Here is a 27,581-nt window from a genome sequence, read left to right on the forward strand (position 1 = left end):
GAGCTCTTCCCACCCCCAGATGTGTAGACTTGCCTTGAATGAACTGTGGGAACTGTACTCTCATTGTCTCCCTTGACTTCTAAACCAAAGAGATCTCTGCCATCATCCTCATCTACACTGCCAGGGTTAATCTCCTTTCCAAGTTGCGTGTGAGCTCAACTGGCTTCCTCTCAGCCTTTTACCCGTCCTCTTTCTTGGCAGTGATCCCCAGACTTATCTTCCTGTCCCTATATAGCACCCATAGATCATTGATTTTTAGGTCTCGCCTGTCGATGCGCATGCGCATCGAGCAAGGCGAGAGTATTGCGAGTTATCCACTCTTTATCCACACTGCAAGGAATCGTGGCGATTCCTTGCAGTGCCCGTGACTTTTAAGGTCAATGCGCATGCGCATTAAGCTTATGCGCATGCGCATTGACCTTAAAAGTCACGGGCGCGTGCATGTCCGTCTTTGTTTACCGTGTCGCATTTCTCCTCCCCCCTCCCCTCTCTTCCCTTCGGCTTGTTTGTTGATTTGACCCGCTCCGCCCCCTCCCCTTCCCACCGTGTCGCATTTCTCCTCCCCCCGCCCCTCTCTTCCCTCCGGCTTCGTTTTTTTTTTTGTTTATTTTACCCGCCGTGTCTCCGATCCTTTCGCTTGTTTATTTGAATGAGCGTTTCCCTGGCTTAGAGCGGCACCCAATTCATGGGTGCCTTACTTTAATGTATACAGATGCTTGCTCTCCTCCCTTTGTGAGTGTTTCTCTGGCTCAGGCAAGCATGCTGCTGGCTTTCACGTTCCTGTAGCTGTACCCTTTACATCCGTGTTCCTAACCTTACTGCTTCAGACTATTAAGCCACCTTCACACCACCAGCCCCCTTTAGCAGCCCACGCATGCTCCTCCGCACAGAGGTTCCAATCACAGTAACTGCATGCCACAGCTTCTTCGTAACTAACGTCCTCCTGTGCCGTGAACCTCAGAGAACGAACAAGAAAGAGGTTACTGGAGGTTCGTTCAGTGGGTACACACTCTCCCTGAAATCTCAGCTGAGGGGCACCGACAGCGAAACTGGTTAATGCAATCTAGTATCGCATTTCTCCTCCCCCCTCCCCTCTCTTCCCTTCGGCTTGTTTGTTGATTTGACCCGCTCCGCCCCCTCCCCTTCCCACCGTGTCGCATTTCTCCTCCCCCCTCCCCTCTCTTCCCTCCGGCTTCGTTTTTTTTTTTGTTTATTTTACCCGCCGTGTCTCCGATCCTTTCGCTTGTTTATTTGAATGAGCGTTTCCCTGGCTTAGAGCGGCACCCAATTCATGGGTGCCTTACTTTAATGTATACAGATGCTTGCTCTCCTCCCTTTGTGAGTGTTTCTCTGGCTCAGGCAAGCATGCTGCTGGCTTTCACGTTCCTGTAGCTGTACCCTTTACATCCGTGTTCCTAACCTTACTGCTTCAGACTATTAAGCCACCTTCACACCACCAGCCCCCTTTAGCAGCCCACGCATGCTCCTCCGCACAGAGGTTCCAATCACAGTAACTGCATGCCACAGCTTCTTCGTAACTAACGTCCTCCTGTGCCGTGAACCTCAGAGAACGAACAAGAAAGAGGTTACTGGAGGTTCTTTCAGTGGGTACACACTCTCCCTGAAATCTCAGCTGAGGGGCACCGACAGCGAAACTGGTTAATGCAATCTAGTAGCACAATTAGGGGAGTGATGATCATTTTTATGTGTTGATACATTTTAATTATTCAATGAAAGTTTTACTGCATTTTTTTTTTGTTGGGTAGCTTCATCATTAACAATGGCGGCGCGTGCCTTTATTCATCTTTAATAATGGCGGTAGCATGCCTTTCTTTTGTTCTGCGCGGCTCGCCCATCTCTTTATTTACTTTGCTGTCATTCAGAAGCTGTCAGTGGTGGCCGCTGTTCAACAGCCTGTTGCGTTTTTGCGGTCACAGGAAACAAAGTTCCAAAACGTTCCTGGGGCCGTAATCGAAAAATGTTATGTCAGCATTAGGAATAGGCGTGGCAGAAAGCAGCATAGCTTTTTCACACCGCCTACAATGTCTCCAGCCTTATATCTGCTTTATTCGCTACAATCAGCAAGTCATGAATATTTGTTGGGCGAAGCGACATTTAACGCTTTGCAGTGAGTTATAGTGCGTGTGCATTTACACATGGGGAAGGGGGTTGTTAAGCGCCTGCTGCACAAAACATTGCTCTAGGAGCGCTGCGCAGCAGACAATGGAAATCCGATGGAAGTAGATAAGCACTAATCACTGGTTACATTCTCAATGGCTCCCAATGCTGATAAATAATGTTTAATATTTGTTATCAGACGCCACAGTGGAGCCGCTGCAGTTCTGTGTTCATTTCCACACAGAAAGCCGGCCCTCTTCTTTCTCTCACTAGCTCGCCTCCAACCCTCATCTCCCAATGTAATTTCATGTAATTCTTTTAGTGAACGACTTTATTACAATGATGCCAAATCCACGATAAGAAGACAAGCAGGTTTATTGCAGCACAGCTAAGGCGTCCGCCCAGGTTGATCTCCAGATGCAACTGGAGATAACTGAGTGGAATATACAGTTACAGGCACTCCATTAAGAATGTAGAACGCCATGTGAAAATACACAGAGCGCACAACAACCAGGCCTCATCAGCTGTACCTCAAAACAACCAGGACTCATCACCCCTCTCTCACAACAACCAGGCCTCATCACCCCTCTCTCACAACACTCACTCTCACTCACCCTCAACCCCTCAGCCTCACCCTCACCCTCACTCACCCTCAACCCCTCACCCTCACTCACCCTCACCCTCACTCACCCTCACCCTCACTCACCCTCAACCCCTCACCCTCACTCATTCACCCTCACTCCCCCTCGACCCCTCCCCCTCAACCCCTCACCCTCACCCTCACTCACCCTCAACCCCTCACCCTCAAACCCTCACTCACCCTCAACCCCTCACCCTCAACCCCTCACTCACCCTCACTCTCACTCATCCTCACTCACCCTCAACCCCTCACCCTCAACCCCTCACTCACCCTCACTCTCACTCACCCTCACTCAGCCTCAACTACTCCCCCTCACTCACCCAAAACCCCTCACCCTCACTCACCCTCAACCCCTCACCCTCAAACCCTCACTCACCCTCAACCCCTCACCCTCACTCACCCTCAACCCCTCACCCACCCTCAACCCCTCACCCTCACTCACTCACCCTCAACCCCTCACCCCCTCACTCACCCTCACTCTCACTCACCCTCACTCAGCCTCAACTACTCCCCCTCACTCACCCAAAACCCCTCACCCTCACTCACCCTCACCCTCAACACCTCACTCACCCTCACCCACCCTCACCCACCCTCACCCTCAACCTCAACACCTCACCCTCAACCTCAACCCCTCACTCACCCTCACTCCCCCTCACTCCCCCTCACTCACCCTCACTCACCCTCACTCACCCTCACTCACCCTCAACCCCTCACCCTCACTCACCCTCACTCACCCTCACTCACCCTCACTCACCCTCACACAGTGCAATAGTTCTCAGACCATTTCAGTTAGAGCTTTTAGAAATGTTTATGGCTTTTTTTATTTGTAATACTTTAGCATTGGCTACAGGAAACAAAAATGCTAAACATTGACAAAAAAACCCCATAAACAATTCTAAAAGCACTAACTCTAATGGTGCGAGACCTATTGCATTTCCAATGCTTGTTTGTGTGGGCAGGATGGCCAAGTCAATTTCCTTGTTTTCCATCCTTTGGAGACTCCGCAAAAACGTTTATCAAACTTTTTGTATCCTTTTGTCAAACTTTGTGACCTTTTCACTGCAAGTCTGAAAAAGGTCCTGGAAAACTTGGATACTCCTAACTTGGACAAAACCTTTGAAACTTTTTCTTAATGTCTGCATTTTCAGTAGTTGCCAACTTATTAATTGTCTAGTACAGCTAAACACTGGTTCTGGATCCCATCGCTGCCACTAATGTGAGAATTGTGATGTATTATATGGTATAGTTGTGCGACCTTACAGTCTAGTACACTTGCCAAACTGTTTTGGGTCCAGTCAGGCTCATTTGTAAAACCTTTAGCTCAACCATAGGTAGCTGTGGCTTTGAGCATTAAGCTTTAAAAAAAACTAGTGTAATGCATTTAGTCGGATAGAGTAAGAGAACAGTTTAAAGCATTTAGGTCGATGAGCCATTCGTGTATTGGAAGGTGGTTACTTTTGTGTGAGAAACAAATTACTTCTGTTTTGATGGGGTTTAGCTTTAAGTGATTAGCATAACACCAGGATTGTAACTTGTTCAGTGTGTCATTAAGATGTCGAATGTCACTGGGTGATTGGATTTTGTTGTAAGGTTGAGTGTCATCAGCATAATGGTGGTATATGATCCCTGCCTGTTTCAAGATGACCGTTAAGGATTCCATAAAGAGATTGAAAAGGGAGGGGGATAAAATGGAGCCCTGAGGCACGCCAAGATTGGTCCGTGGGGGTTTAGACAGGCAAGAGTTGATTTTAATTTGTTGCGAGCAGTGTTGAATGTAGGAAGAGAACCATATTCATATGGAAATGCAACCTCAAAGATTCAAGAAGGGCTGGGTGATTAACCTCTTTGAACGCCGCTGATAGATCAAGTAGGATAAATAGGCAAGTATCACTCTTGTCTAAGGCTTTGTGAATGTCAGCAGATATATTCAGCATGGCTTTGATTAACCTGGTGACTGTTCCATGGGGTCTGCCAACTGACCCATGGAGTCTCTTCTTTTGTCTTGGTCTCAACTTGTCCACGAGCCAGGAGGCATAGTCCCCTCTTAGCTAGCTCATATTGCGGCAGTTGCAACCCAGCAGTCGGTGCAACCTCTCTTGCCAGGGGTCAGCAGGGCAGTCCTTCTTTGGTCCTTTCTCCAGTTCTGTTGTGATCTGAGGGTCAGGGTGCCAGGAGTTCTATCTTTATGTCCAGAAAGTGCACTGGGGATGATAGTGTCACTAGGCAATGGGCTACCAAGATCACTTCCACCCTGTGATGACTTTGGCAATGTGTGGCCTGTCCCAAGATTTCTAATCCCTTCCTTGGATGGTAGGAGCTTGACAACACACCCTACAGGTGTGGCTACCTGTGTGTGGGGGGGAGAGAAGGGACGACACACACACTCACACCCCCCTCGCCCTCCCCCCCAATAGGAGAAGGCACTTGATCAAAATAAGCAAAACACAGACCACAATTGGGCCTAACAGCCCACTCAGCCAGCACTGGTTGGGGTTCTTAAACAACAGGCAGTCCGCAAGAATGATCGAGCCCGAACCCAGCAGAAGCAACTTGCCTAGGTAGGGTGCGACTTGTGGTCCGGGTGAGCTAGTAGTGTAGTTCCTATATTCCCAATAGGCTCTGCGCATTGGAATAATATATCCTATAGATTTGACGTAGGACTGAGGTCAACTAGGTCTCTATCGAATATACTAAACTTAATTGTGTGTGTGCCAGCTAACTCCGAGGTCAGTAGGAACTTTCTCGAATACACAAGAAGGGATTCGTTTCTGACAACCGCATAAACATGGCAACTTTGTTTCCCAAGAATAAGAATATATCTCTCAGTCGCGGAAACAATAGATAAATATTTCACTCAGTCAATTGTGCATGCTTTGTTTCATCAGAGTTGCAGAGAAATAGAGAGACGGGCGTTTTCAATAAAAGGGTTTATTGAACAGTCTTCTTTCTCATGCAAGAGAAGTGAACTGCTACAATCGTTATGCAGACTGCAAAGTATAATGCGTACAGCGAGAATAGTATTATAAAATAATACTGTAAGAGCATTGTATGGTTTCTAAGCCACATAAAAATACATACATAAATAACATTGACTAAAATGCTCAACTGGTGCTTCTAAAATACTCCTACCCCAATGTACCTAACCTAAGTCTAGTACGAGGGAAGAAGTAAGTATTGTGTAGCAAAGGTTTAGTTGTTTTTGCCAAGAATCTACCAAAGGTTTCTCTAGGTTCTAATCAGCTCCATACCTTGGTTAGAATGAAGGAGGTCTGGTATCTCTGTCTCGGGACTCGATTTCCTTCGGCACTTGCTGTAGCGAGCTGCGTCGGGCAAGTAGATAGTCGAACTGCTCCCAGCCACCGTATCTTGCTAGAGCAAGTGTAGGTATATGTATACCTTGAAGGTGTTTAGGAATGCCATAGTTTGACGTAAAGTCGGGCAGGAAAGAACCCCTAGGGAATAGTTGTTCTTTGTAAAGTAACTGAGTTCTTGGACAAATCAATATTAAAGCAAGGGGAAGTTCCCTAACTGCTTAAGCTGGTTTTCCAAGAAGTCGTTGTGACGTTTGGTACGGGTGGAAGTAGCCATGCCTGTATTTGGGTAGCATGGGCTATGCCTAAATAAGGGCTTGATTTCTATGCCCATTTGAGGGCAATATGAATTGTACCTATATAAGGGCATGAATCGGGGAAAATTACTCAGAGCTTAAAACGCCACACAACAAGCTCTTTCGCCCGAGCTAGGTTCTCAACATAATTGAAAGTGGTACACTGCGTTCTCGTGCCCCTCCACTGCTGCACAGCGTTTAGTTGGCGAGGCGACGCAGATAGCCTAGTAAACCAAACAAAACCAGGACAATAGTCCACACAAGCATCCACTAGATAACTAGGAAGAAACAACAAAGAGTCTACAATTGTAAGTAGTGCTCTGCCTGCTCGTGCCCCCACTGCTGTACAGCTTATAGGAGGTGAGGCAACGCATTTAGCCTACTAAATAAAACCAAGGCAATAGCCCACACAGGCTCCGCAACCCTGCTTAGCCCCTGTCTATCCTGAGCGACCATTCGTGGCACCAATTGGCAATTTTTAACAACGGAGTGCCAGCGGAGCCCAACCCGCCTGCTCCGGCGCCGTGACTGTGCCTGACGCCCGAGATCTGGTCCTGTTGGAGCTGCGCCCTGCATCGTAGCTTGGAGCCGGGCCCACAGTACGGCGGCTTGCCATGGGAGCGCTTTGGCTGTCTCGGGGTGTCTGAGCGGAGGTGCCGCTGTCTGGGGTGCCGCAGCTGTCCTCTGTGCGACTGGCGCGGCCCGTGAAGCTTCCGCGACCTGCGACGTTGGCCTCGATTAAGACCCGCCGGCGTCCCTGAACACCCCCACCCCCTCTGAAATCAACATCGGGGCCAATTCAATGCGCCGGCCTCGTCGCACTACAATGGCGGCGGCGCATATCTACTGTGGCGATCTCTTCTGTTGGATGCCGCACTGAAGCTTGGTTATTGACCCCCTGGCTGTGAGACACTGTCTGTCAATCAGGCAACAAAGACACTCCAGACCCGCAGAGGCTCACCGGAGCGGGGTGCATAATTACACTGCAGTGAGAGCGCCGACCACGGGACTGATGAGTACAGCAGGCACCACGGGGCGCTAGAGACTCCACCACCTGAGCACTTGTCGCCCCTTCCGGTGGTAAACTACTTTGGATTGCATCTCGCTACCACTTGCCAGCAGCAGGAGGCCATATTAACAGCACAAAGTAGATTCCCCTGGGCTCTAGGAAAAAACCCCACCCGGACCGCTTGGTGCCTCACGTGAAGTCTTGCTAGTTGGAGGACCTGAGGCCGGAGGGGGGGGGGGGGGGAGGAGGGGTATGGGCTGACGTCTGAAATCCTGGGGATCAGCGCGCTTCTCCACATGAGGCTACCAACCGCCCCTTGAACATCGCCTTCCAGCCTGTCCTTCCTGCTGCGGCCCTGGGATGGTGAGGCCTCGGAAAAGGCTGCAAAGACCCTAACATCTGCAGGGCACAGACCTGAGACCGGGACTAGCGGTGAGTCGCGCTTTGGGGTTGGATTGGAACAGGGTGCGGTGTCCACAATAGGTCTTTAGTAATCAGACAGCTTGTGTTGTCTGGTAGGAGAGACCTAAAATAAAAAAGCAAACATCTGAGAATTATCCGAGTGTTCCTTATGGTCTTAACATTTGCAGATTGTGTATTGGCAAAAAGAAATAGCTTTAAAGGTTGTAGATGAGAAAGGCTGGGTCTAGTGTCTAATTGTATATAGTTACTTTCTTGTCTTTAAAACTTCATATAAGCGTGATCCTAAACTATGTGTGTGCCTCTGTATTTTGTGGTGTGTTTTTTGATGTTTGACTTGCTTTTATTACTTTTCAGAATTTCCTTTTAAAATGTAGTTTCATTTCAGGCTGGATCCTAATTGATCGTTGTGGGAAACATTTTGGTACTATTTTAAATTATTTACGTGATGGTGCAGTACCTCTACCTGAAAGTCGTCGAGAAATTGAAGAGTTACTTGCAGAAGCAAAATACTACCTAGTTCAAGGGCTTGTGGATGAATGTCAAGCAGCTCTGCAGGTATCCATTTATTTATATTTTTTGTTGAACTACTGTTGAGCTTAATTCTAATCTATGTCATTTGGAGGACTACGTGGCTACTGTGTTCAATCAAGGACATTTATAGAGCGCACTACTCACCCGGAGGGTCTCAAGGCGCTCAAGAGTGTTAACTCTTATATTGCCATTGTTCCAGCCAAGGCCTACACAAGTTACTTTAAAATGTTTATTTTGATTCAGTATTTAATCAGCATTTTAGATATGTTAATGTTGAATGCAGGAGATGAATGATACATTAAAGGCCATGCAGGGAATTCCAGGAATATGCGTGGCGGCAAAAGGAACTGCTCTGGATAGGTCCATTTTAAAAGCTTGTTAACACAATAAGAAGGAAACGGTTAAGGAACACTGATTCGGCTGTCCCTAATATAGGTAAGTTATACCGGATATCAGGGTAATTGTGGTTGGCAGACCAACTTCAATATTTATTTTTCTTCGGGAATCAATTTTATTTGTGATAGTTTAGTGCTTGCCTTTTAATATTTTGCATAAAAGTTTCTTCTCTTTAATCATAGTTTTCACATAAGATGATCCCCTAATTGATAACCAATTAATAATTCCCATGGGCCCAGGAGAATTCTGTGATTCTTTATAGACACATTAAAAATACACCAATCTGCTTTACAAAAAACACCCTTACTATTAATGCAGTAGGTATTTTGTATTTAAAAACAATCACTGAAACCACATAATTCGTCAGCATTTAATGCTGTAACCTTGTAAGTAACATGCTTTGGAGTACCAGAAGTGCTCCACTGAAGCCAGAAGCATGGGTCTTTTTATGAGATTTTCCAAACCACAGCGTCTTCTTTAACGGGGAGCTTGGCTGTGTAGTTCATTAATCAGGGGGATCACAATATCAGAGAACTACAACTGCAGGTATAGTAGACCAAACCATTTACATCTGAGTTATGGGACACTGTTAATAATATGTCAACATTTTGAATAGAAGGCAGGACTGCAATCCGGAAGCAGAGTACTGAGAAAAAACAACCACACACAGAACTTGGGCAAGTTATTCCAGTCATCTTGTCTATGCTGCATATGTAAGTCACTATCTGAATCAATTTAAAAAGGTTTAATGTACAAGAGAGTTGACACCAAGTGGTAGCTTAAAGCATGGCAATAATAGTGACATATCTCCTCTAGCCCAGTGGCACTTGGCCAAAAGAAAAGCCTACAAGGTATAAACATATTAGTATTACTGCTAAAGGGACCACAGAGGCAAATATTGTTTCCGCTGCTGCTAATCTGGTGAATTTCAATGCAAAAAAGGGAGCTTTTAGAAATGTGACTGTATCATTAAGGCAGCAACCATCAGAGCTCATTCATCTAATTCTTCCAGGGAAACGATAGTCGACTATTTGTATAATTGGCCCTGGGGGGTAAAACAAATGAAAGCTACGGTCCAAGTAGCATTTGAACACAGAAAAGTAGGCAAATAGAAGTTAACTCCCAATTTGTCAAAATCTAATTCCACTTTCAACAACAAGCAAAACAATTAGCAAAATGAAGATGACAATAGTCTGTGGTGGTAATAAGTGTAGTTAATTCTCTTAAGAAATTAGAAAAAACAAACAGGTTGAGGTGTTTGAGTCAACTATAAAAAGGCTGGAAATTGGAGTCGTGTCCTCATTATAGAGGTAACTGATACAATGGGAATTGGCATAAAACTGAAATCATTTTTGGTACAGCTCATTCCAGACTCTGAAAAGTGTGGATCCCACAATTGACCTAAAAAAACCAAAGCTACAGCAGATGAATTGGGAACGATCTTATGAGCCTTGGAAAGACCATCAACACCTAGAATTACAGTAATCAACCTCTTGATGTTGTCAGGAATAGAGACTATACTTCAGAACATTTGAAAACCAAACCAATTTGGAAATCGTGGATTATTTATCAGACCAGACATTTCTAAGCACACTAACCAAAGAAGGTGAGAATGTAAACAGTTCTTTCCAAAATATAACATCACCTTTACATAGCGTATCCGCAGCATGCCTCACGCAAAAGGGTACATTTAAATCTTTCCAAAATGTAACTCTGCAAAGTAAGAAGCAAGAACATTGATCTGAAAAGTAAGGGGAGGGTTGAGTGAGATGTTGTGGTGGGTATGTAGAATTTAGGATGGACACTAGGTGGCACAGAGCAAGGCAGTTTAAGTCAGCAGACATATTAGTGTAAAATGTCAAATTAAAAGAAAATGGTTAAGGCATTTACCATAGCACCATGGAATGTTCCTGGACTGCTTCATATTAAAAAATGAGCAGGTACAAATACTATGAAATTCTGGAATTAAAGCACTAATGCTTCTGGAGACTCCTATGTCTTAACAAATTTGTTTATTATAGATTTCAACTGTTTTACAGCAATTACTTCAAAACAAGAATTTAATATTACAGACACTGTGATATTGATCAAAAATATATCTTTAATTTTGGTGATATCAGCAAAAGCAGATATAATGGGCAAATAGTGATGACCCATCACATTTTGATGGTAGAGATGGCCAACTTAGAAGCTCTTTATGTATTGCAGGTGATCAACATTTTACTTTATAACCAACAAACCCATCTAGGAAAAGACCAGCAGATTCACACCTGAAACTGTTAAAGGGAGTTAAATCTCTTGGGTAAAAGTACGATTTGGGACCATATTTCTCAAAACTGCCGCACAAACCTTCCTTTCAGCAAGATTTAATTTTTTAGTCATTGATCTTTCTGATATCCACAGCTCTGATTGGTAGGGGGTGGGCATTACAACATTTCCTTGATGTTTATCGGATAAAGCCCTTTTCCGTTAACCCTTCAGTACTTAATTAAGCATTCTCATTAAACCTTAACCTTGGTCTTTTGATAGTTACTCAATGAAAGATGAGTTGCTAGCCTTTATTCAATATCAAACACAGGAATGTGTTGTGCTTAACGTAGCTTCTGCATGTACACATGCATTTAATAGTCTGTGAACCCCATTAAGAATTTTTAAGAGCAATAACGATCTACTAAAGAAGTTTAAAAAAAAACATGCTAAAAGGTTAAGGGTGAGAAATTATCTATACAAACACAATATCAAAATGACAAATCATCAGTTAATAGTTTCCCCTCCGAACAGTTAGATAAGGTCCAGCGACAATACCAGGACTAAGATTTTGACCAAGCACTAGTGAGGATTATGAGACACCATGTATGAATCCTTGAACAGAGTGAGAAAGGCAACATATGTTAGCTGGACAGACAGCACAAAAGCAGAATAGAAAGTGTACTTACGTAATTAGAATGGGCTGCAATGCTTGTGCGGTACGTGAATCACTTACCACCTGAATATAGTGCAGTGAGGCATGCCTCTCTCTCCCATTCCTATCCTGTAATTCCCACGCTTCTGCCTCAACATTTGAGATATGAGCTCTATTATTTAGCACTCAGAGGGGGGCCTATGTGCTGTGTTCAGCTCGGTCTGAATTAATTTTTTATTTTCCACACATTTGGTGCATTATCCAATTGGTGCTTTGACTACATTGTTTCTAATGTAAAAGTATTCCCTTGACCTAATCATTTCTAAACCTCCCTCCTCAGATAACCATTTAAACCCATTCCCAGCTAAAGTATACATTTTCCTAGCCTTAGCACTATTTAGGGCTTTGATCCCAGATGCTGCATTGTCGTTCAAGTGTAACATTCAAGTAGCCTGAGTGGATCAAGTGTCAATTTTGATGTACATTACATGAGTATTTCAATGGAATGGAGAAAGCAACTAGTCATTCCTTAATGCCCTAGGCCCTGTTTTCATGTTATATGTATTCCATGAGACATGCAGACCTAAACGTGTCTATGCTATAAAATATTTTAGTAACTGCACTGTAGTATTTTTAACTGTCTGTTATGGCTTTTTCTTTGATCCAGCAGAACAAAGATACGTACGAGCCTTTCTGTAAAGTACCAGTAATTACATCCCCCAAAGAAGAACAGAAATTAATAGCAACTTCAAATAAGGTAGGAAAATATCATCTTTCACTTGACTTGAGGACATCTCATTTAAACGTTGATGTATTTTGTCTGTATTGATCTAGGAAAATTGTAACATTGTGCTGCTCCATACAAATGGCTGGTGCAGGCAAACCTTAGCTTCTTCTCAAGTCTTTGTTAAACTATTTCGTAAAATAATTTTCATTTCTTAATTGAGCAATCCAGTGTTTTCTAAGATTAATGTATGTATATATTCCTTCATAGTTCTTCTGCAGTAGAAATAAAACGCCCACAAGAAAACTACAAAGTTCTTATCACAGTAAAGTTTGTGCTGCCACTCAATAATCGTGTGCTAGGAAAAGGATTAAACAAAGTGTCCTCCTCTCAAACTCTCACCTTTGCTGTTGCCCTCCCCTCCCTATCAATTTAACCATAGCTCTACATTGGAGACAGAGGGTGAGAGGAGAGTGTGAGGTTTTCCCACCGATTTTTTTTTTTACCCCTTCAACAAGGGTTTAGGGAAGCTTACTTTCTTTCTCCACCCCAAACACCATCAAGTTTCACAGAGACCTGCTGGTGCTCTTGTGGTTGGAAGCACATACTCAGTTATACATACATGGTAGGCATAGTTGGCACTCTGAGCGAGCAGTTCTAGAGTTGGATGGTATGCCTCACTCATATCATGCTGGGCCCACCCAGTTGACAGTGACGAGGGAATTCAGACTGCGCAGGATTTTTTACCCGACAGGAGTGTCTACCTGTCAACGATCCATTTTTCTAAATTTGGCAGTAAAGTTTGACTTGCTTATTATGTAATCCACCTCCATATCTAGCCCGAAATGCCAGGGTATTTGGGTGGCATGGTATTTAAATAAATGTGTTGGAAAACAAATATTGAACCCTGAAGTAAGTATATTCACAACATACAAGAAAAGTGACTAAACTACTTAGATCCCTCTTATGGAGGTATCGTATTAACCGTTTTATCATTTATGGGTTTTCAAGATGTATGAAAATGATATTTAAAAGAAGGAAAGCACCTACTCTTGTCTTTATGCAATTTTGAACATTTAATAGACCTCCAGGCCAAGTTAAAATGAGATGAATCTCAGATCATCTGTGTTTAGGAAATGTTCAAAATAGATTTAGACACAAATAAACAGGAACAGTGCGGTATAGCAAAACACTTACATTAGCAAATGTTTGCTTTCATATCAGATTTATATTGTATGTTAAAGTTCACAGCAACTGCTAATGTAGCATATTGATTAACCTAACAAGATTCACAAACCTAATCTGCAGACCTGAGATTACCTCCCAGATATCCTTCTGCAGTGTGCACTGGGTAATTTGACTTGTCTTTCTCAGAGAAGGCCAAGATGAACTCGGCAAACTGGGGCTGGAAAAGAGACCTAAAGGTGAAGTTTGCAAATTACAATAAATAGTGGGAACCAGAATTCTCCCACATCCCCCCCCCCCCAACTCCCCTCCCTAAAATGTGCACCTACCCAGCCTCACTTTTCATCCTGTGCGGTGGGAGGCTCTCAGCACGCACAGCGATAAAAAGATAGAACTTAAGTTGGCTTCCTGTTTCTGATTGTTCATGTTAATTGGTATTTATATAGCGCTAAATCACAGTCAGGTCTCTTTGCACTAGTTTTTCATTCTATTTTCATCCAGCCGGGGAGCAGCACTCTCAAAAAGCCTTACTTTTTTCTGTGTGGGGCTGGATAAACTCTGATATGCTGCTGCGCCTATTTTGTTCCTAGATACCACCACTGTGTGACTATTTCTACAGGTGGGAAGTCTACAGCCGCTGTACAAGGCAGGCGCAAAGCAAAATAAGGCAAAGTGCAAGTCTCCGCTTCATACATTTATGTGTGATTTATAGGACTCTTTGCTGAAAAATTACATATGTAGTGAAGAAAACTTTGTTATTCAACTGCGAGTGCTGATTAGTTGATGCAACACTCTAGAAACTAGACAGTAAGTGTGCAAAGTCTATCGATGTGAAAACCATAGACTGTTTATAAATTGATCTGTTGTTCCTCAGTTAAAATGGTTAATCTAAGCCAAAAAGAGAGGCAAGTGATAGTGTTTGTGATTTCCCTCCCAAAAAATCTCGTAATCTTAGTTAGCCCTGTGTGGAGTGGGTGGTTCCCAAGGCTTTATCTAGGTCTGGTGCTGCCAAAGTAGGCAATTCTTCCCAGTCCACATTTTATGTGTTTTTACATTATCTTACCTTTCTTAAGGCCCTCATTACAAGCAGCATGCTATTCAGTGAAATATTTATGGCACCTGATGAAATCTGACTCCAAAAAGTCTGACTATATATCGGATGCAATAAATACAACCCAATTGTGATGAATAACATGCGGATGTTGATGTGTAATACACCCAAATCTGCATGTTCTGCGAAACACCTGGCATATTACCTGGATGCATTAACAGAAAACTCCGAGGGAATCCCAAATACTAGTCATGTGGCATACTGTGTAAAGCATACATTTTAGTTGACATGTTTCAAGCTACACTTAATCTAAGAAACCCCCCAACCCCTGGAAGGGATTCCTAGTTATACTTCTTTTGCATTGGCCTCTTTGCAACCCCACCTTTTCTCCCTCCACCTTTTCTCATCCCTTTTTGAAGCAGTAGTGGTTGTTTCCTGTTAACCTCTGAGCTAAACAGATCTTTGGGAGCGACTCTATGCAATGTAAATAATTAATTCACAGCATCTGAGTTTACTAATAAATATCACTGCAGGTACACTGCAGAATGAATCCTAAGCAGACCGTAACCCTTTGCTGGGATTTGAGGCTTCATGCCAGTAAAGGGGTAGGAGCTCAGGTCCTCCCCTTCATATTAGGTTTGTGCAGGTTTGAAATCGCAGCAAAACATGTGGTTTGACTTCACATTCTTTAGCATAAAGAACACAGAATCCTTTTTGTGGAAAGAGCTTGGGGCTTATTTACATTATGGCGGGCCTCTGACATCCAAATTTAGAGTTATCCGCCAGCCCTGCAGACAACTGGAAACATTAGCAGTACCCGCTATCACAGCATCTCCTGTCAATGTACTAAACGTTTGGTAGTACCGTCCGTCAAACTTTAAACTTGTTTTTGGTTTTTTTAAAACAAAATTACAAAGAGGGACTTCCATGGTGAGGATTAAAACTGGCCATTCGCCCACTCTAAATTGGTTGGGTGGTGGAGTGGCCAAACACACGTCAGGGCATCAGGAGAGTATGTTAGCGAATGAGACCAAGTATTCTCCCTCTCTGACATGTTTGAGGTCCTGCCGTCTGTAAATCAGGCGGGAGGTAAATCAGGAGGGTGGGTTTTTAATTTGCAGAGGGTACTTCATTGCCATTGCAATGGAGTACCCTCTCTACCAAACTATATCAACCCACTTTTATCTCAAAGATTACCATAGCAAGAATTGTGACCTACACGTCCACCCCACATGAAAAGAGAGAGGACATGATCCATGAGTATCAACTTTCATATGTTCACATTGTTTGATAATCTTAAGGCCCTAACAGTTTCTACCATGGTAAGAGAAGTTAACACTGGTACCATGTCTATTATATGTACTGACTAGGACAACAAATTACAACCCCCACTACCCTCTACCCCCAGTCTCTTCTCACCCTATCTTAATTGTATAATATCACTCAAACTCTAGACCACACAATGCCAGCATAAATGAACGAAGCCTAGACCATAACCTGTAACAAGGCTATTCCTATACTGACACAGATTGAAACACTGACAAGGATCAAATCCATTGCCCTCCTACTAGCCCTTGAAATGTCATCCTTCATTCAACCAAACTCTTAGTCCAGTTATACCAAAACAACAACACATGAAAGGACTCGAGCAACCATAGGCACATGGGAGGTTTTATAGCACACCTTATAGTTCATTACATCCACTTACTACTGACCCCAGCAGAAATCTCTTATCAAATGGCAGAAATAAACTACTTGACAGACTCAGTTCCTGCATCACACGTGCACCACACTCCCCATCTCTCCCACGAGAACTCTCCATCCATAGACATCACTCCAATTAACCCCCTCCCACCCTCACTTAACCTCACTCGACATACCTGCTCCTGAGAAGCCCAACATACACTTTCACCATACTCTATAAACATTATCTCTAATCATACCTACACATGAATAATCTGGAAAACCAATATGTTGTGGTTTGAGATCACATAGTCTCCAGAGCGTGATACTAAACCTAATCCAAGATCTGTCTATCCAAGCAACTTTCCTACACTTCCCATCAAGGCTCACATCCTGAACTGTAGCTGTGCAGCCTCGCACACAATTTCCATATTTACCTTTATTCAAGACATAAGCCTTGACACTACTGAGGGCGAGAAAGCAAAAGACACACAATTGATGGACGGAATGCAGAACAAATCAAAACATTCACCCCCAGTCAAGAGATCTGGGTTAAATCCATCATTCTTTTGCTCACCATGCCACCCCAGTTTAGACCTGGCCATATGCAAATCAGTCTTGAACCTGTGACTCAAGGGAACAGTCCAGCCCGAACTGCCAAGCCAGGTCCTCCCTGGACCGGAACCAAGCGTCCTAGGACCTGTTTCAGGGTTTCACCCCTCTTAAGCCAGGATAGCTTGATTCCAGTGGCCCAGTGAGCCCCGGACCCACGTCTGGACATACCTGGCTCAATTAGGGCGCGAAAGCAAAAGACACAATTGATGGACGGAATGCAGAACAAATCAAACCATTCACCCCCAATCAAGAGATTGGAGTTAAATCTAACATTCTTTTGCTCACCATTCCACCCCAGTTTAGACCTGGCCATATGCAAATCAGTCTTGACCCTGTGCCTCATGGGAACAGTCCAGCCCGAACTGCCAAGCCAGGTGCTCCCTGGACCGGATACAAGCATCCTAGGACCGGTTTTGGGGTTTCACCCCTCTTCAGCCAGGATAGCTTGATTCCAGTGGTGCACTCTTAGGAGATCAGAAACAATGCCTGCTCTGGCAGGAGGCGTTATCGCTTCCTCCCAGCTGATGGCTTGTGGATCTGCACTTCAAGCCCAGACGCTTCAAAGCCTCTGCTCCCTTTGATTTGTGCCCCTGGCTTCCTCCAGACCTGGAGAATGCCACCCTCTGACCGGAGGTGCATTTGGCACCAGGACACGTGAGAAATAAGCTATGCATTAGGCATGTTGCCCACATTAGTCACACCCCTAAGGTGGGCTACCTGATGTACTCCACGAAGGAAGGGTTCCACCAAATTATTGATGGAACAAGAAACTCTGGGACAGTGTTATGCCCACTCCTCACAGGCAGTCGTCATATAGGGGGTGCAGTGACCCCAAGGGTAAGTAGCCCATTGGCTGCTACCCTTACTTCCCCTTAATGCCCCATAATCTCGTTTGTAGTGGATCCCCTGGCACCAGAGAAGCAGAATCGACTGACTCAAGATGAAGGACAAAGAAGAGCTGAAGAAGCAGGAACTGAGGACTTGTGACTGACTTGGTACCAACCCTGCCAGCCTGTCTGCTGCTCCCGACAATTGTGACTACTCCCCTTGGCACTGTGCAACCTCCAAAAGCCTGGGAGGACTGCCAGCCCCTTGCCAAACAGCCAGCATCTCCTGTGGAGTAGCAGAGCTACTTTCCTGCAGGTACTGAAACGCAAGCTCTGGTTTACCGAACTGGTGACCGCCAGACTCTCTGATGCAGCAGCCACCCAGCAGGTGGTGTTCCTTGCTCTCAGAGGTCAGTCCTGTCTCCCCAGAGCGTAATGAGATGCTAGACCCTCGAGGAGCCCTCTAGCACCAGTACCCGGGGTACTGGACAACTAGCAGCAGCCAAGACTTGTTGGTGGTCTAATCCGGACACCGACCCCACAAAGACAGACTAGCCGACAAGGGACTTCATCACTGACAGTGGGCCAGCTGTCCTGTTTTGTCACCATCTCCATGTCAACCACTGAAGCAAGAGTCTCCGACCACTGCGAGCCGACACCTCAACGCACCTTTGCACTCGAGCCCCACAGCCGTAGGGGTGTGGAATTCAATGAAATATCTACTTGTCCATGCAGTAAGTTGCTTCATAAATCTACTTGTCCTGTAACACAAAATCCGCTTGCCCCTTTTGTGCCTTGTAATGCGACAACCAATTATAGCAGCAATCTCCTTATATAAGAGCTCTGATATAGCCTCACTGATTAAGCCGGCGCTCAGATCATAGTAGGGTTTGAATACAAACTATTCCCTTATGATGCCACATTTCTGCAGATCTACGTACTGGGGCTGAAGGTAGTGGTAAGCAACAGTTCCAGAGGTGGAATGCCATTTTGAGTCTGTATAAACCTTCTAACTTGCAGGGTTTTCAACAACTCTTTGCTAATTTTTGCCATACTGGGAAAGGTTGGAAATGTCTTCAGACCATGGCAGACTTAAAACTTCTTCCAGGGTTGGGGAAAAAAGTGGTTGGAGGTAAAGTGAGATTTTTGCATGAGCAAATCTGCACATGTTTATTTGCTCATGCTAAAACGCAGTTCACAACTTTTTTCTTGGAGAACGGTTACTTGGAAATTCATGAAAGTCTTATATCTTTAACGCAAGGACATATACCATGGGTGCACTTTTGATACTTTTAAAAATAATTTGGCCCCTAATTAGGTCTGGTGTTAACCATGACGTTTTGTGTTTGTTTATTAAAATTCTGTCTCTCCTTCTATCGGCGGGCTTCACTGCGAGTGACCGCATTCTGCTCTTTCACAAGGAGCGTATCGGCACACAAAGTAGTTTTTGTTCAGTGCCAGGAAATACTGTGGCAATGTGTGCTTTTTGAGACAAAACAATTTTTGATTTTTCCAATATTTGTTATAATAGCGAGGGTCCAGCAGGCCCCAAACAAATAAGGTTTTACTAAAAACATGCCAAAACAAGTCGCTCACTGACAAAACCAAAAGGCTGACCACCAATTTCAGACCTATGTATTTGCCAATGCTTGTTTCTTTTAGTTTCCTATAATCTTATTGAAACTAGTTACACTTATTTTCCATTATGAATATTTTTGAGAAATACCAGCATACATCAACACATTTTATTAAACGATGCTGTAAAGAAATGATAACTAAAATATTACAGTACTATAGCTAAATGTTTTTTTTCCCGATTTACATTTTTTGTTGAACATTTTATTTTAAAAGCTAATAATCATCAATCTTACTTTTACGCTTCTGCAAATATTTGCATCTAATCAGAGAGCATTCTGAGAACATTACACATAGCCTCATATCGCTAAACTTTGAAAATGTGTGTCCACATTTTTATTCTGGAACCACTGTCAGTAGTGCAGTCACAGCTAACGACATTTACTTGGAGCGCTCAACCTAATAATAAAGGCAGTGCATTAATGAACCATGAATAAAAGTTTGAACAGCATTAATAGATGGATACAGATATTACCTTAACTGCAGACAATGCCCATCCCTGATCCATAATGTGGTGCTGTAAACTGGCAGCCAAATGGTCCGACGCTGTTGGGGGTTGAATCTACTTGTCCCAAGGACAAAATGCACATGAAAACTTTTTGCCCTTGACCCCAAACAATATGTCCTGGGCGTCGGTCTATAGGAATTCCACATCCCTGCAGCAGGAGTCCAAGTGAACTGATGGTGCCTACATGGTCCTGAGACCCCTATGGGTTTAGCTGGATTGGTCCCCCAGTCACCGCCAGCAGCCTCTTTTGCAGGAGACTGATAACCACAACCCCTGGACAAAGTAGCGCTACACACGAGAGCCCCCCAGCCAGAGTACAGGTGAACAGATGGTGTCCCTGGGACACAGAGCTCTCGAGACCAGATCCCCTGTTTGGGTTCAGCAGGATTGGTCCCACAGTCCCCACTTGCAGCATCTTTCAAACAGGTACTTTTCCAGTTGACTCAGATGGTACACCAGACACCGAAAAACAATCAATCAATCAAAGCATTTGTATAGCGCGCTACTCACCCGGAAGGTCTCAAGGCGCTTGGGTGAGGGGGGTCCGCTACTGCTCGAACAGCCAGGTCTTCAGTTGCTTCCTGAAGGAGAGGTGGTCTTGGGTCAGGCGGAGGTGGATGGGGAGGGAGTTCCACGTCTTGGCAGCTAGGTAGGAGAAGGATCTTCCTCCCGTTGTGGCTCTTCGGATGCGGGGGACGGCGGCGAGGGCGTGGCTGGTCGATCGGAGCTGGCGGGTGGGAGTGTAGAAGGTCAGACGGTCGTTGAGGTATCTTGGGCCTTGGTTGTGGAGAGCTTTGTGTGCGTGGGTGAGGAGTCTGAACGTGATTCTCTTGCTGACGGGGAGCCAGTGCAGGTTTCTCAGGTGTACGGAGATGTGGCTGTGTCGGGGAATGTCCAGGATGAGGCGTTCTGAATGCGCTGGAGTCTTTTCTGGAGTTTGGCTGTGGTTCCGGCGTAGAGGGAGTTCCCGTAGTCCAGTCGGCTGGTGACTAGGGCCTGGGTGACCGTCTTCCTGGTTTCGGTGGGGATCCACCGGAAGATCTTGCGTAGGATGTTGAAGCATGACGAGGAGACGGCGTTGACTTGTCTGGTCATGGAGAGGGAGGAGTCCAGGATGAAGCCCAGGTTGCGTGCGTGGTCTGTTGGTTTGGGTGCGCTGTCCAGGGCAGGGGGCCACCAGGAGTCATCCCAGGCGGAGGGCGAAGATCCCAGGATGAGGACTTACGTCTTATCTGAGTTCAGTTTCAGGCGGCTGTTCATCAACCATTCGGCTACGTCTTTCATCCCTTCGTGTAGGTTGGTTCTTGCGGTGGCGGGGTCGTTGGTGAGGGAGAGGATCAGCTGGGTGTCGTCGGCGTAGGAGTTGATGTTGAGGTTGTGTTGGCGTGCGATGGCCGCAAGGGGGATCATGTAGATGTTTAACAGCGTGGGGCTGAGTGATGATCCTTGTGGAACGCCGCAGATGACTTCGGTGGCCTCGGACCTGAACGGGGGGAGGCGGACTCTGTGTTCTTCTGGTGAGGAAGGAGATGATCCATTCCAGTGCCTTCTGCTGGATTCCGATGTTGTTGAGGCGCTGCACTAGGGTGCGGTGGCAGACCGTGTTGAACGCTGCGGAGAGGTCCAGGAGGATGAGGGCCGCTGTTTCCCCGTTGTCGAGCAGGGTTCGGATGTCGTCGGTGGCTGCGATGAGGGTGGTCTCAGTGCTGTGGTTGGCCCGTAAGCCGGATTGCGAGTGGTCGAGGGATCCATTCGTCTCGAGGAAGGCGGACAGCTGTCTGTTGACGGTCTTCTCGATGACTTTGGCAGGAAAAGGAAGGAGCGAGATGGGGCGGTAGTTTTTGAGGTCGGTGGGGTCCGCTGACTGTTTCTTCAGTAGGGCGCTGAGTTCGGCGTGCTTCCAGCCCTCTGGGAAGGTGGCGGTGTCGAAGGAGGCGTTGATGATGTCCCGGAGATGGGGTGCGATGACGGAGTTGGCCTTGTTGAAGATGTGGTGAGGGCAGGGATCGGTTGGGGAGCCGGAGTGGATGGAGTTCATCGTGCGGATGGTGTCTTCGGTGTTGACCGGGGTCCAGGCGTGGAGGGTGGTGGTGGGGGGCGTTGGTGCGGTCGTAGGGTGCGTCGGCTGTGTGCTGAAGCTGTTGTGTATGTCTGCGATCTTGCTGTGGAAGAACGATGCGAGCGAGTTGCAGAGGTCTTGCGAGGGAGGGATGTTGTTGTTTCCGGCGCTAGGGTTCGAGAGCTCTTTGACGATGTTGAAGAGTTCCTTGCTGTTGTGGGCGTTGTTGTCCAGGCGTTCCTTGAATGCGGTTCTCTTGGTGGTGTGGATCAGCTGGTGATGCTTTCGAGTGGCAAGCTTGAGGGTGGTCATGTTGTCTGTAGTTGGGTCTCTGCGCCAGGCTTTTTCGAGGGCTCGGCAGTTCTTCTTGGAGCTCTGCACCCTGATGCCCCAGAGCTGACGGAGGTGACCTGTTTGTGCTACCTCAGCCCCTACTTACCTTAAGTCCAGAAGAACAGTCCTATAAGTCGTTGACAAGTGGCATATGCAGTATATCTCTTCTCCCACAAGTAAACATTAGCACAAATACAGTATTGTCTATTTAAATGCAAACAACCCATCTTGAAAAGCAGGTTACCTGATCACAAAATCTTGGCGCCTAAAATATTAAAATCTGTGGTATTTTTTTTATAAATTGGTGTCTGATTGTGTGTCCCATTCATTGACTGTGTGTGTACAACAATTGCTCAACACTCCCCTCCGATAAGCCTAAATCTGCTCGCCTACCCCACCCCTAACAGACAACTTTGGGATTGTTAACGCAAGCACATATAAACCAGTAAGGGTTTCCTGAACTCTCTACACAGTTTATTTCGTTTTAGTGCACTATATAGAGAGCCAGCTTCCTACATCAACCAACTGGCATCTCAAGGTTTTACTGTAGGTTCCCTTGAATGTGAAACCCATCAGCTTTACCTCCTTGTGCCTGTGGTGGCACCTGTTAGCACATTCAAACCAAACTTATTAATGTTCCCAATGCTCCTATAAATAGTTACTCAATCTCATATATAGTTTGGGAAATGTTGGCTCCTTGACAGATTTCTAGTTTAGTCATCACTTGTACTTAAAATGTGGTATAATTTCCTTGCAGTTATCAGTTTTAAAAAATGGAAAGCCAATGTTAATTGCCTAATTGTGTTATATTTTTGTGCTTTTCTTCCAGCCAGCTGTAAAGTTGCTGTATAACAGGAGTAACAACAAGTATTCGTACACCAGGTAAAACCACTTTATTGAGATAAAGTTTAAATATGGCCTTAATGTTAGATAGGTGCTTTACATTTTTGAGGTCTCGCCTATGCAGCGCGCATGCGCTGCATAGGAGACCTTTGGCCGTCGTACAGCTCTTTTTCCTAGCACATACTCGTGCTTGTGGTGGCATACAGCTTGCAGGAGTGAGCAGCGGCGCGCCACAAGCATGAGTGTGTGCTTTGAAAAAGAGCAAACAGCTGCTGCTTAGCGCGCGCGTGCATGGCTGGGCGGGTGGAGGCTCTCTCTTCATCCCTCCCTCTGCCTTCTCTATTATATGTTTTTCTAGTCTCTCTGACATTGTCCTCCCGGACGGAGACCCTCCCTGGCTTCTTCTGTTCTGGCTCACATTCTGTTTTCTCTCTGCTCTCTAAACAGAGGTGAAAGCGCCTTTTCGTGTAGAACTACACTCTCGCCTTTAGTTAGCCATCTCTGCGTCCCCTTTCCTTGCCCTTTTCTCCATTTTCATTTTCATTTCCATTTCTATATCTTCTCCTCTTTTCTTTTTGGTTCCACTCCTCCTGTTTTCATTTCCCTTGCCCTCTTTTATGTCCCGTTTCTGACTTTTGACCACTCCTTTATTTCTCCTCGCCTCTTTTCTTTGTGCCTGCTCTTCTCTTCTTCTTTTCTTTGCGCTCCCTCCTCCTCTTTTCTGTATGACGCCTCTTCGTCCCTTTTGTAATCGGCCCTCCAACTTTTTGAGAGCCCCTTTTTTCTACTCTGTCTTTTTCACAAATAACGCCCTCTCTCCTTCGTTTCAGTCTCTCCTGGTTTCACTACTCACTCCCTTTTTTCTCTAATTCTGCTTTTTTTCGTTATTTCCTCTTGCTGTTTCTTTTAGTCTTTAACTCATATATCCCTTTCTCTACATGTTGAATCTACTCCTTTCCAATGTCATTGTCTTGTTCCACTTTTATTTTTATTATCCCTCACTCCACTTTTTTTTTCTTTTCCTCACCTCGTTCATCCTCTAGTCTCTATTCTATCCCTTCTGTGTATACCCACATTCTGCTTTATAGCACCCCTCCTGCATTTGCGTTATCTCTACAGTCATGGATTTCCTTCCCCCCCCCCTCTCTCCCGCTATCTTTTCGCTCAGTTCACTAGTCTAACAGCCCCATTTCTCTTTCTCGACACTTGTGCCAGTTGTATCAAATCTCTCCGCTGCGTCCCGTGGTCTTGTTCCCTTTCCATCAGTCATTTTTCCATCCTGCTGAGGGAAGCCGCTCCCCTGCTCGAGGACTGTTTCTCAGTTCTTCACCCGCGGTTTGTGCCAGGTAACTCGCTATGGTCCCTGATGTATTCTGCGAGGATCCGCTGACTTCTCTAAAGTGGCTTGTATAGGATGTGGCAGAGCCTCACAGCTGGATCCAAGAGTACCAATTTCGGACTTGGGCATGCCCATTATATATCACACAGCCAATGAGCGACATGAGAAGCCACAGCTGAACAGTCCTGTGTAGAGCAAACTACAATCCCCCCCCACACACCCCTCCCCCCAACAACCCATCTCACCACTTGAGCAACCTCATGTAACACTTGATGTGTTTGTGGACATATATGAAAAGATTTGTTTCCAACTTAAGTATGCAGCCGTTGTATATTTTTTTCTCAGTATTTAGTGAAAAAAATGTGTGTGCCTTTGATTTCTTTCCCTCCCACTTCCTCAAAAGAGACTCCTCCCCGGTCTACAACTTGATGACCATTGGGACTATGCTGATGCCTGATTCTGGGCATGGTATGATGGCCACTTCAAAAGGCTTGTGCCCCTTTCATTATTCCTGCACGCCAATGTGGCTTCTGTAGGCCCTCGCACCCTGTTGTACCAGTGAGTATATGTCCTTGGGAGCGAGCTGCTTCTCATGCCCTTTGTGAATGGCAAAAATAGTAATTGTATAGCTATTCAATCCCTGGCGGCACACCACCCAGGATTATGTGCTGCATAGCTAAGCACTTACAAGGTCCCAAAGGCGAGACCTATTGGCTATGCCAATGCTTGTTCTTCTTTGTGAGTAAATGACATGTTGGGAATTCATGAGTACTGTATTTAATTTCTTTAATACATTGACTCATTATTCCCTTGTTTTACAAACCTTTTTTGATCAATGTAACCTGCCTTGGCTTCACGCTAATTGTTCTTTTGCAGCAATTCGGATGACAACATGCTGAAAAATATCGAGTTATTTGACAAGCTGTCCCTGCGGTTTAATGGAAGAGTAATATTTATAAAAGACGTAATTGGAGATGAAATCTGCTGCTGGTCTTTCTATGGTCAGGGGCGCAAGATTGCTGAAGTATGCTGTACATCTATTGTCTATGCTACAGAAAAAAAGCAAACCAAGGTAAGGGGTAAAGTGCCATCTGCTGAGTGGACTTTTGTTGGATATTTTTGAAAAATACGAATTTCCAAATCTTTGTGGCTCACAGGGATGGACTGACATTAGGTCTAGAAAATGACATTGCCTTCCTGTTTTCCTCTGCAAGTGCTCCTAGAGGGCCAGATGCGTTTCATTTAGTTTAGGGGTTAACCTCACCTCAGAAAGTAACATATTAATAATTGATTGCAGCACAGTTTTCAAATTTTTATTGGCTAAAAACTCATACGATTTCTAAACACCTCTGAAGCAAAACTCAACAAATATTGCAGCACAGGGTTTAGAAATTGCACGATTGTTTCTGAGGGATACTTCTAACCATAGATTACTGACCTTTAGGATATCAGTGCCAGATGCCAGCCAGTATTCAGAGAATCTTCAGTAGAGCTCCTGTGCACTGACAAATGGTAACCGGTTTGCTCTGACGTGACTCAAAAGCGCCCTGGAAGTGACTGAACAGATTTGCATTCAAGCGCCACCTCTGTGCCCTGACATCCATTTACTAGTCTTTCTCCTTCCTTGTGCTCAAACGTGAACACTCAAACAAATTATTGATGTCCATGTGCCAGGATCGAAGTTGGAAACTTATTATGAAGGTTGGAAGGAATTTGCGGTTAGAGTATCTACCAGAAAAAGTGTTACCAAAGGTAAATAGATTATTCTTTTCAGCAGAAAGAAATAGTGTATGTCCCTTCAAATAAAAAAATATGAGCTACTTTCTTATCTGGATGGGCTGAGGGTCGTATGGTCCATCCAGTTATGAAAGCAACTCTTTATCCCATTCAGCCTTCCAAAGCTTTTGCCTATATCCTACCTGTCCCTTCCCTTTCTGGTGGCTTGGTGCTTGAACCTGTGATTCCCATGAATGTAAATCGGAAAGGGTTTCTAATGTACTGATTTGACTAATTTTCCTATTACATTTGAATAGATTCAGCATGCTATAGAGAATATATCTTATCACTAATCGGTGTTTTAGCCACTTTAATATCTCTGTAGAAGGAAACCTGCAGACTTGTTAGTTTAAACTAGCTCTCTGAAGTAGCCAAAAGGAGACACTTGGCAAAACTAAATGGTACATATTCTTTTATTTTATTAATGTTTTCTCTGTAAATCAGTTCAGTGTGGCAGAGAAAATAAAGATCTTTCTAGGAGGTTTAAAATTAATGCTATCAGGATTTCTTAGTGATGCAATGCTGACTGCTGACAGTCATCTTTAGGTCACAAGTATAAATTCTGGCAGTACTGAAACTAAGCCTTCCATCCTTTTAAGGCTGGTAAATTGAGGCACCTTTAAATTGGGTAATAGATACACGTGTTAACTTGTACAGGTAGACCACGCAGTGTAGTTTGAAGCATTATATAAAAGTGAAACATAACTTGTTTTGCAGTGTCAGCATGTTACTGATTCATGTGCTCTCCATTATCCTGTCATATAATGGTTCAGTGCAGAATAGCACTTTGTTTATTTGAATTGTGGGCGTAGTCACTGATTCCAGATGATTGATCTGGAACATCTAACAACGTTCTGTAGAAATAAAAAGCACCTTTGCACCATCATAGGTGAGAGATCAGACTTCTCTAGGGACCCCAGACAGACCATTGGAGATTGGAGAGACTTTGTGACATGGCCTTCAGAAATGATGCTGAGTCATCGTCAACATCAAGTCTAGTAGTCACCACCCCAAAATTGATTGTCAGACTGAGCGAATGAATCAGGCCCTGGAGCAGAATGTCCATTGTTATAAGATGCAACAGCTAGTTACTTGGTTGCCATTCGCCAAACTCACTTATAATAACTTCATGTATTCTATGACATTCCTATTTATTTTGTTCCTTTGGTTTTCATCCTCATTTGTTTCCTTATATTGGACACTCCGCCTCTGTCGGATCGGTCACTGTTTTATTATCCACCTTCCCTTCAGTACAGACGATTATACTACTTCACTGACAGCAAGCCAAGGATGACTACACACTTTTCTTTGTCTCCATCAAAAGACACCAATGTGTAAAAAAGGATCATTATTTTGATTGTTCTCCCGTTTCTTGTC

At 44.8% G+C, this 27,581-nt stretch overlaps 1 protein-coding gene across 3 annotated transcripts in view; it reads left to right on the forward strand.

Moving 5' to 3' along the window:
• The window catches only part of KCTD10 (potassium channel tetramerization domain containing 10), a 64,795-nt gene that overhangs the window by 26,498 nt on the left and 10,716 nt on the right, over window positions 1-27,581 (forward strand). For 2 of the 3 annotated variants that reach the window (XM_078667368.1, XM_078667370.1), the window contains 4 exons: window positions 8,183-8,352; window positions 12,294-12,383; window positions 23,076-23,128; window positions 25,305-25,500. In XM_078667368.1, the coding sequence (XP_078523494.1) occupies window positions 8,183-8,352; window positions 12,294-12,383; window positions 23,076-23,128; window positions 25,305-25,500 (509 nt within the window). The remainder of the gene's footprint in view (window positions 1-8,182; window positions 8,353-12,293; window positions 12,384-23,075; window positions 23,129-25,304; window positions 25,501-27,581) is intronic. The other variant, XM_078667369.1, reaches the window with a different exon arrangement.

Source organism: Lissotriton helveticus, chromosome 11 (genome assembly GCF_964261635.1).
Source record: "Lissotriton helveticus chromosome 11, aLisHel1.1, whole genome shotgun sequence".
Taxonomy (NCBI): Eukaryota; Metazoa; Chordata; class Amphibia; order Caudata; family Salamandridae; genus Lissotriton; species Lissotriton helveticus.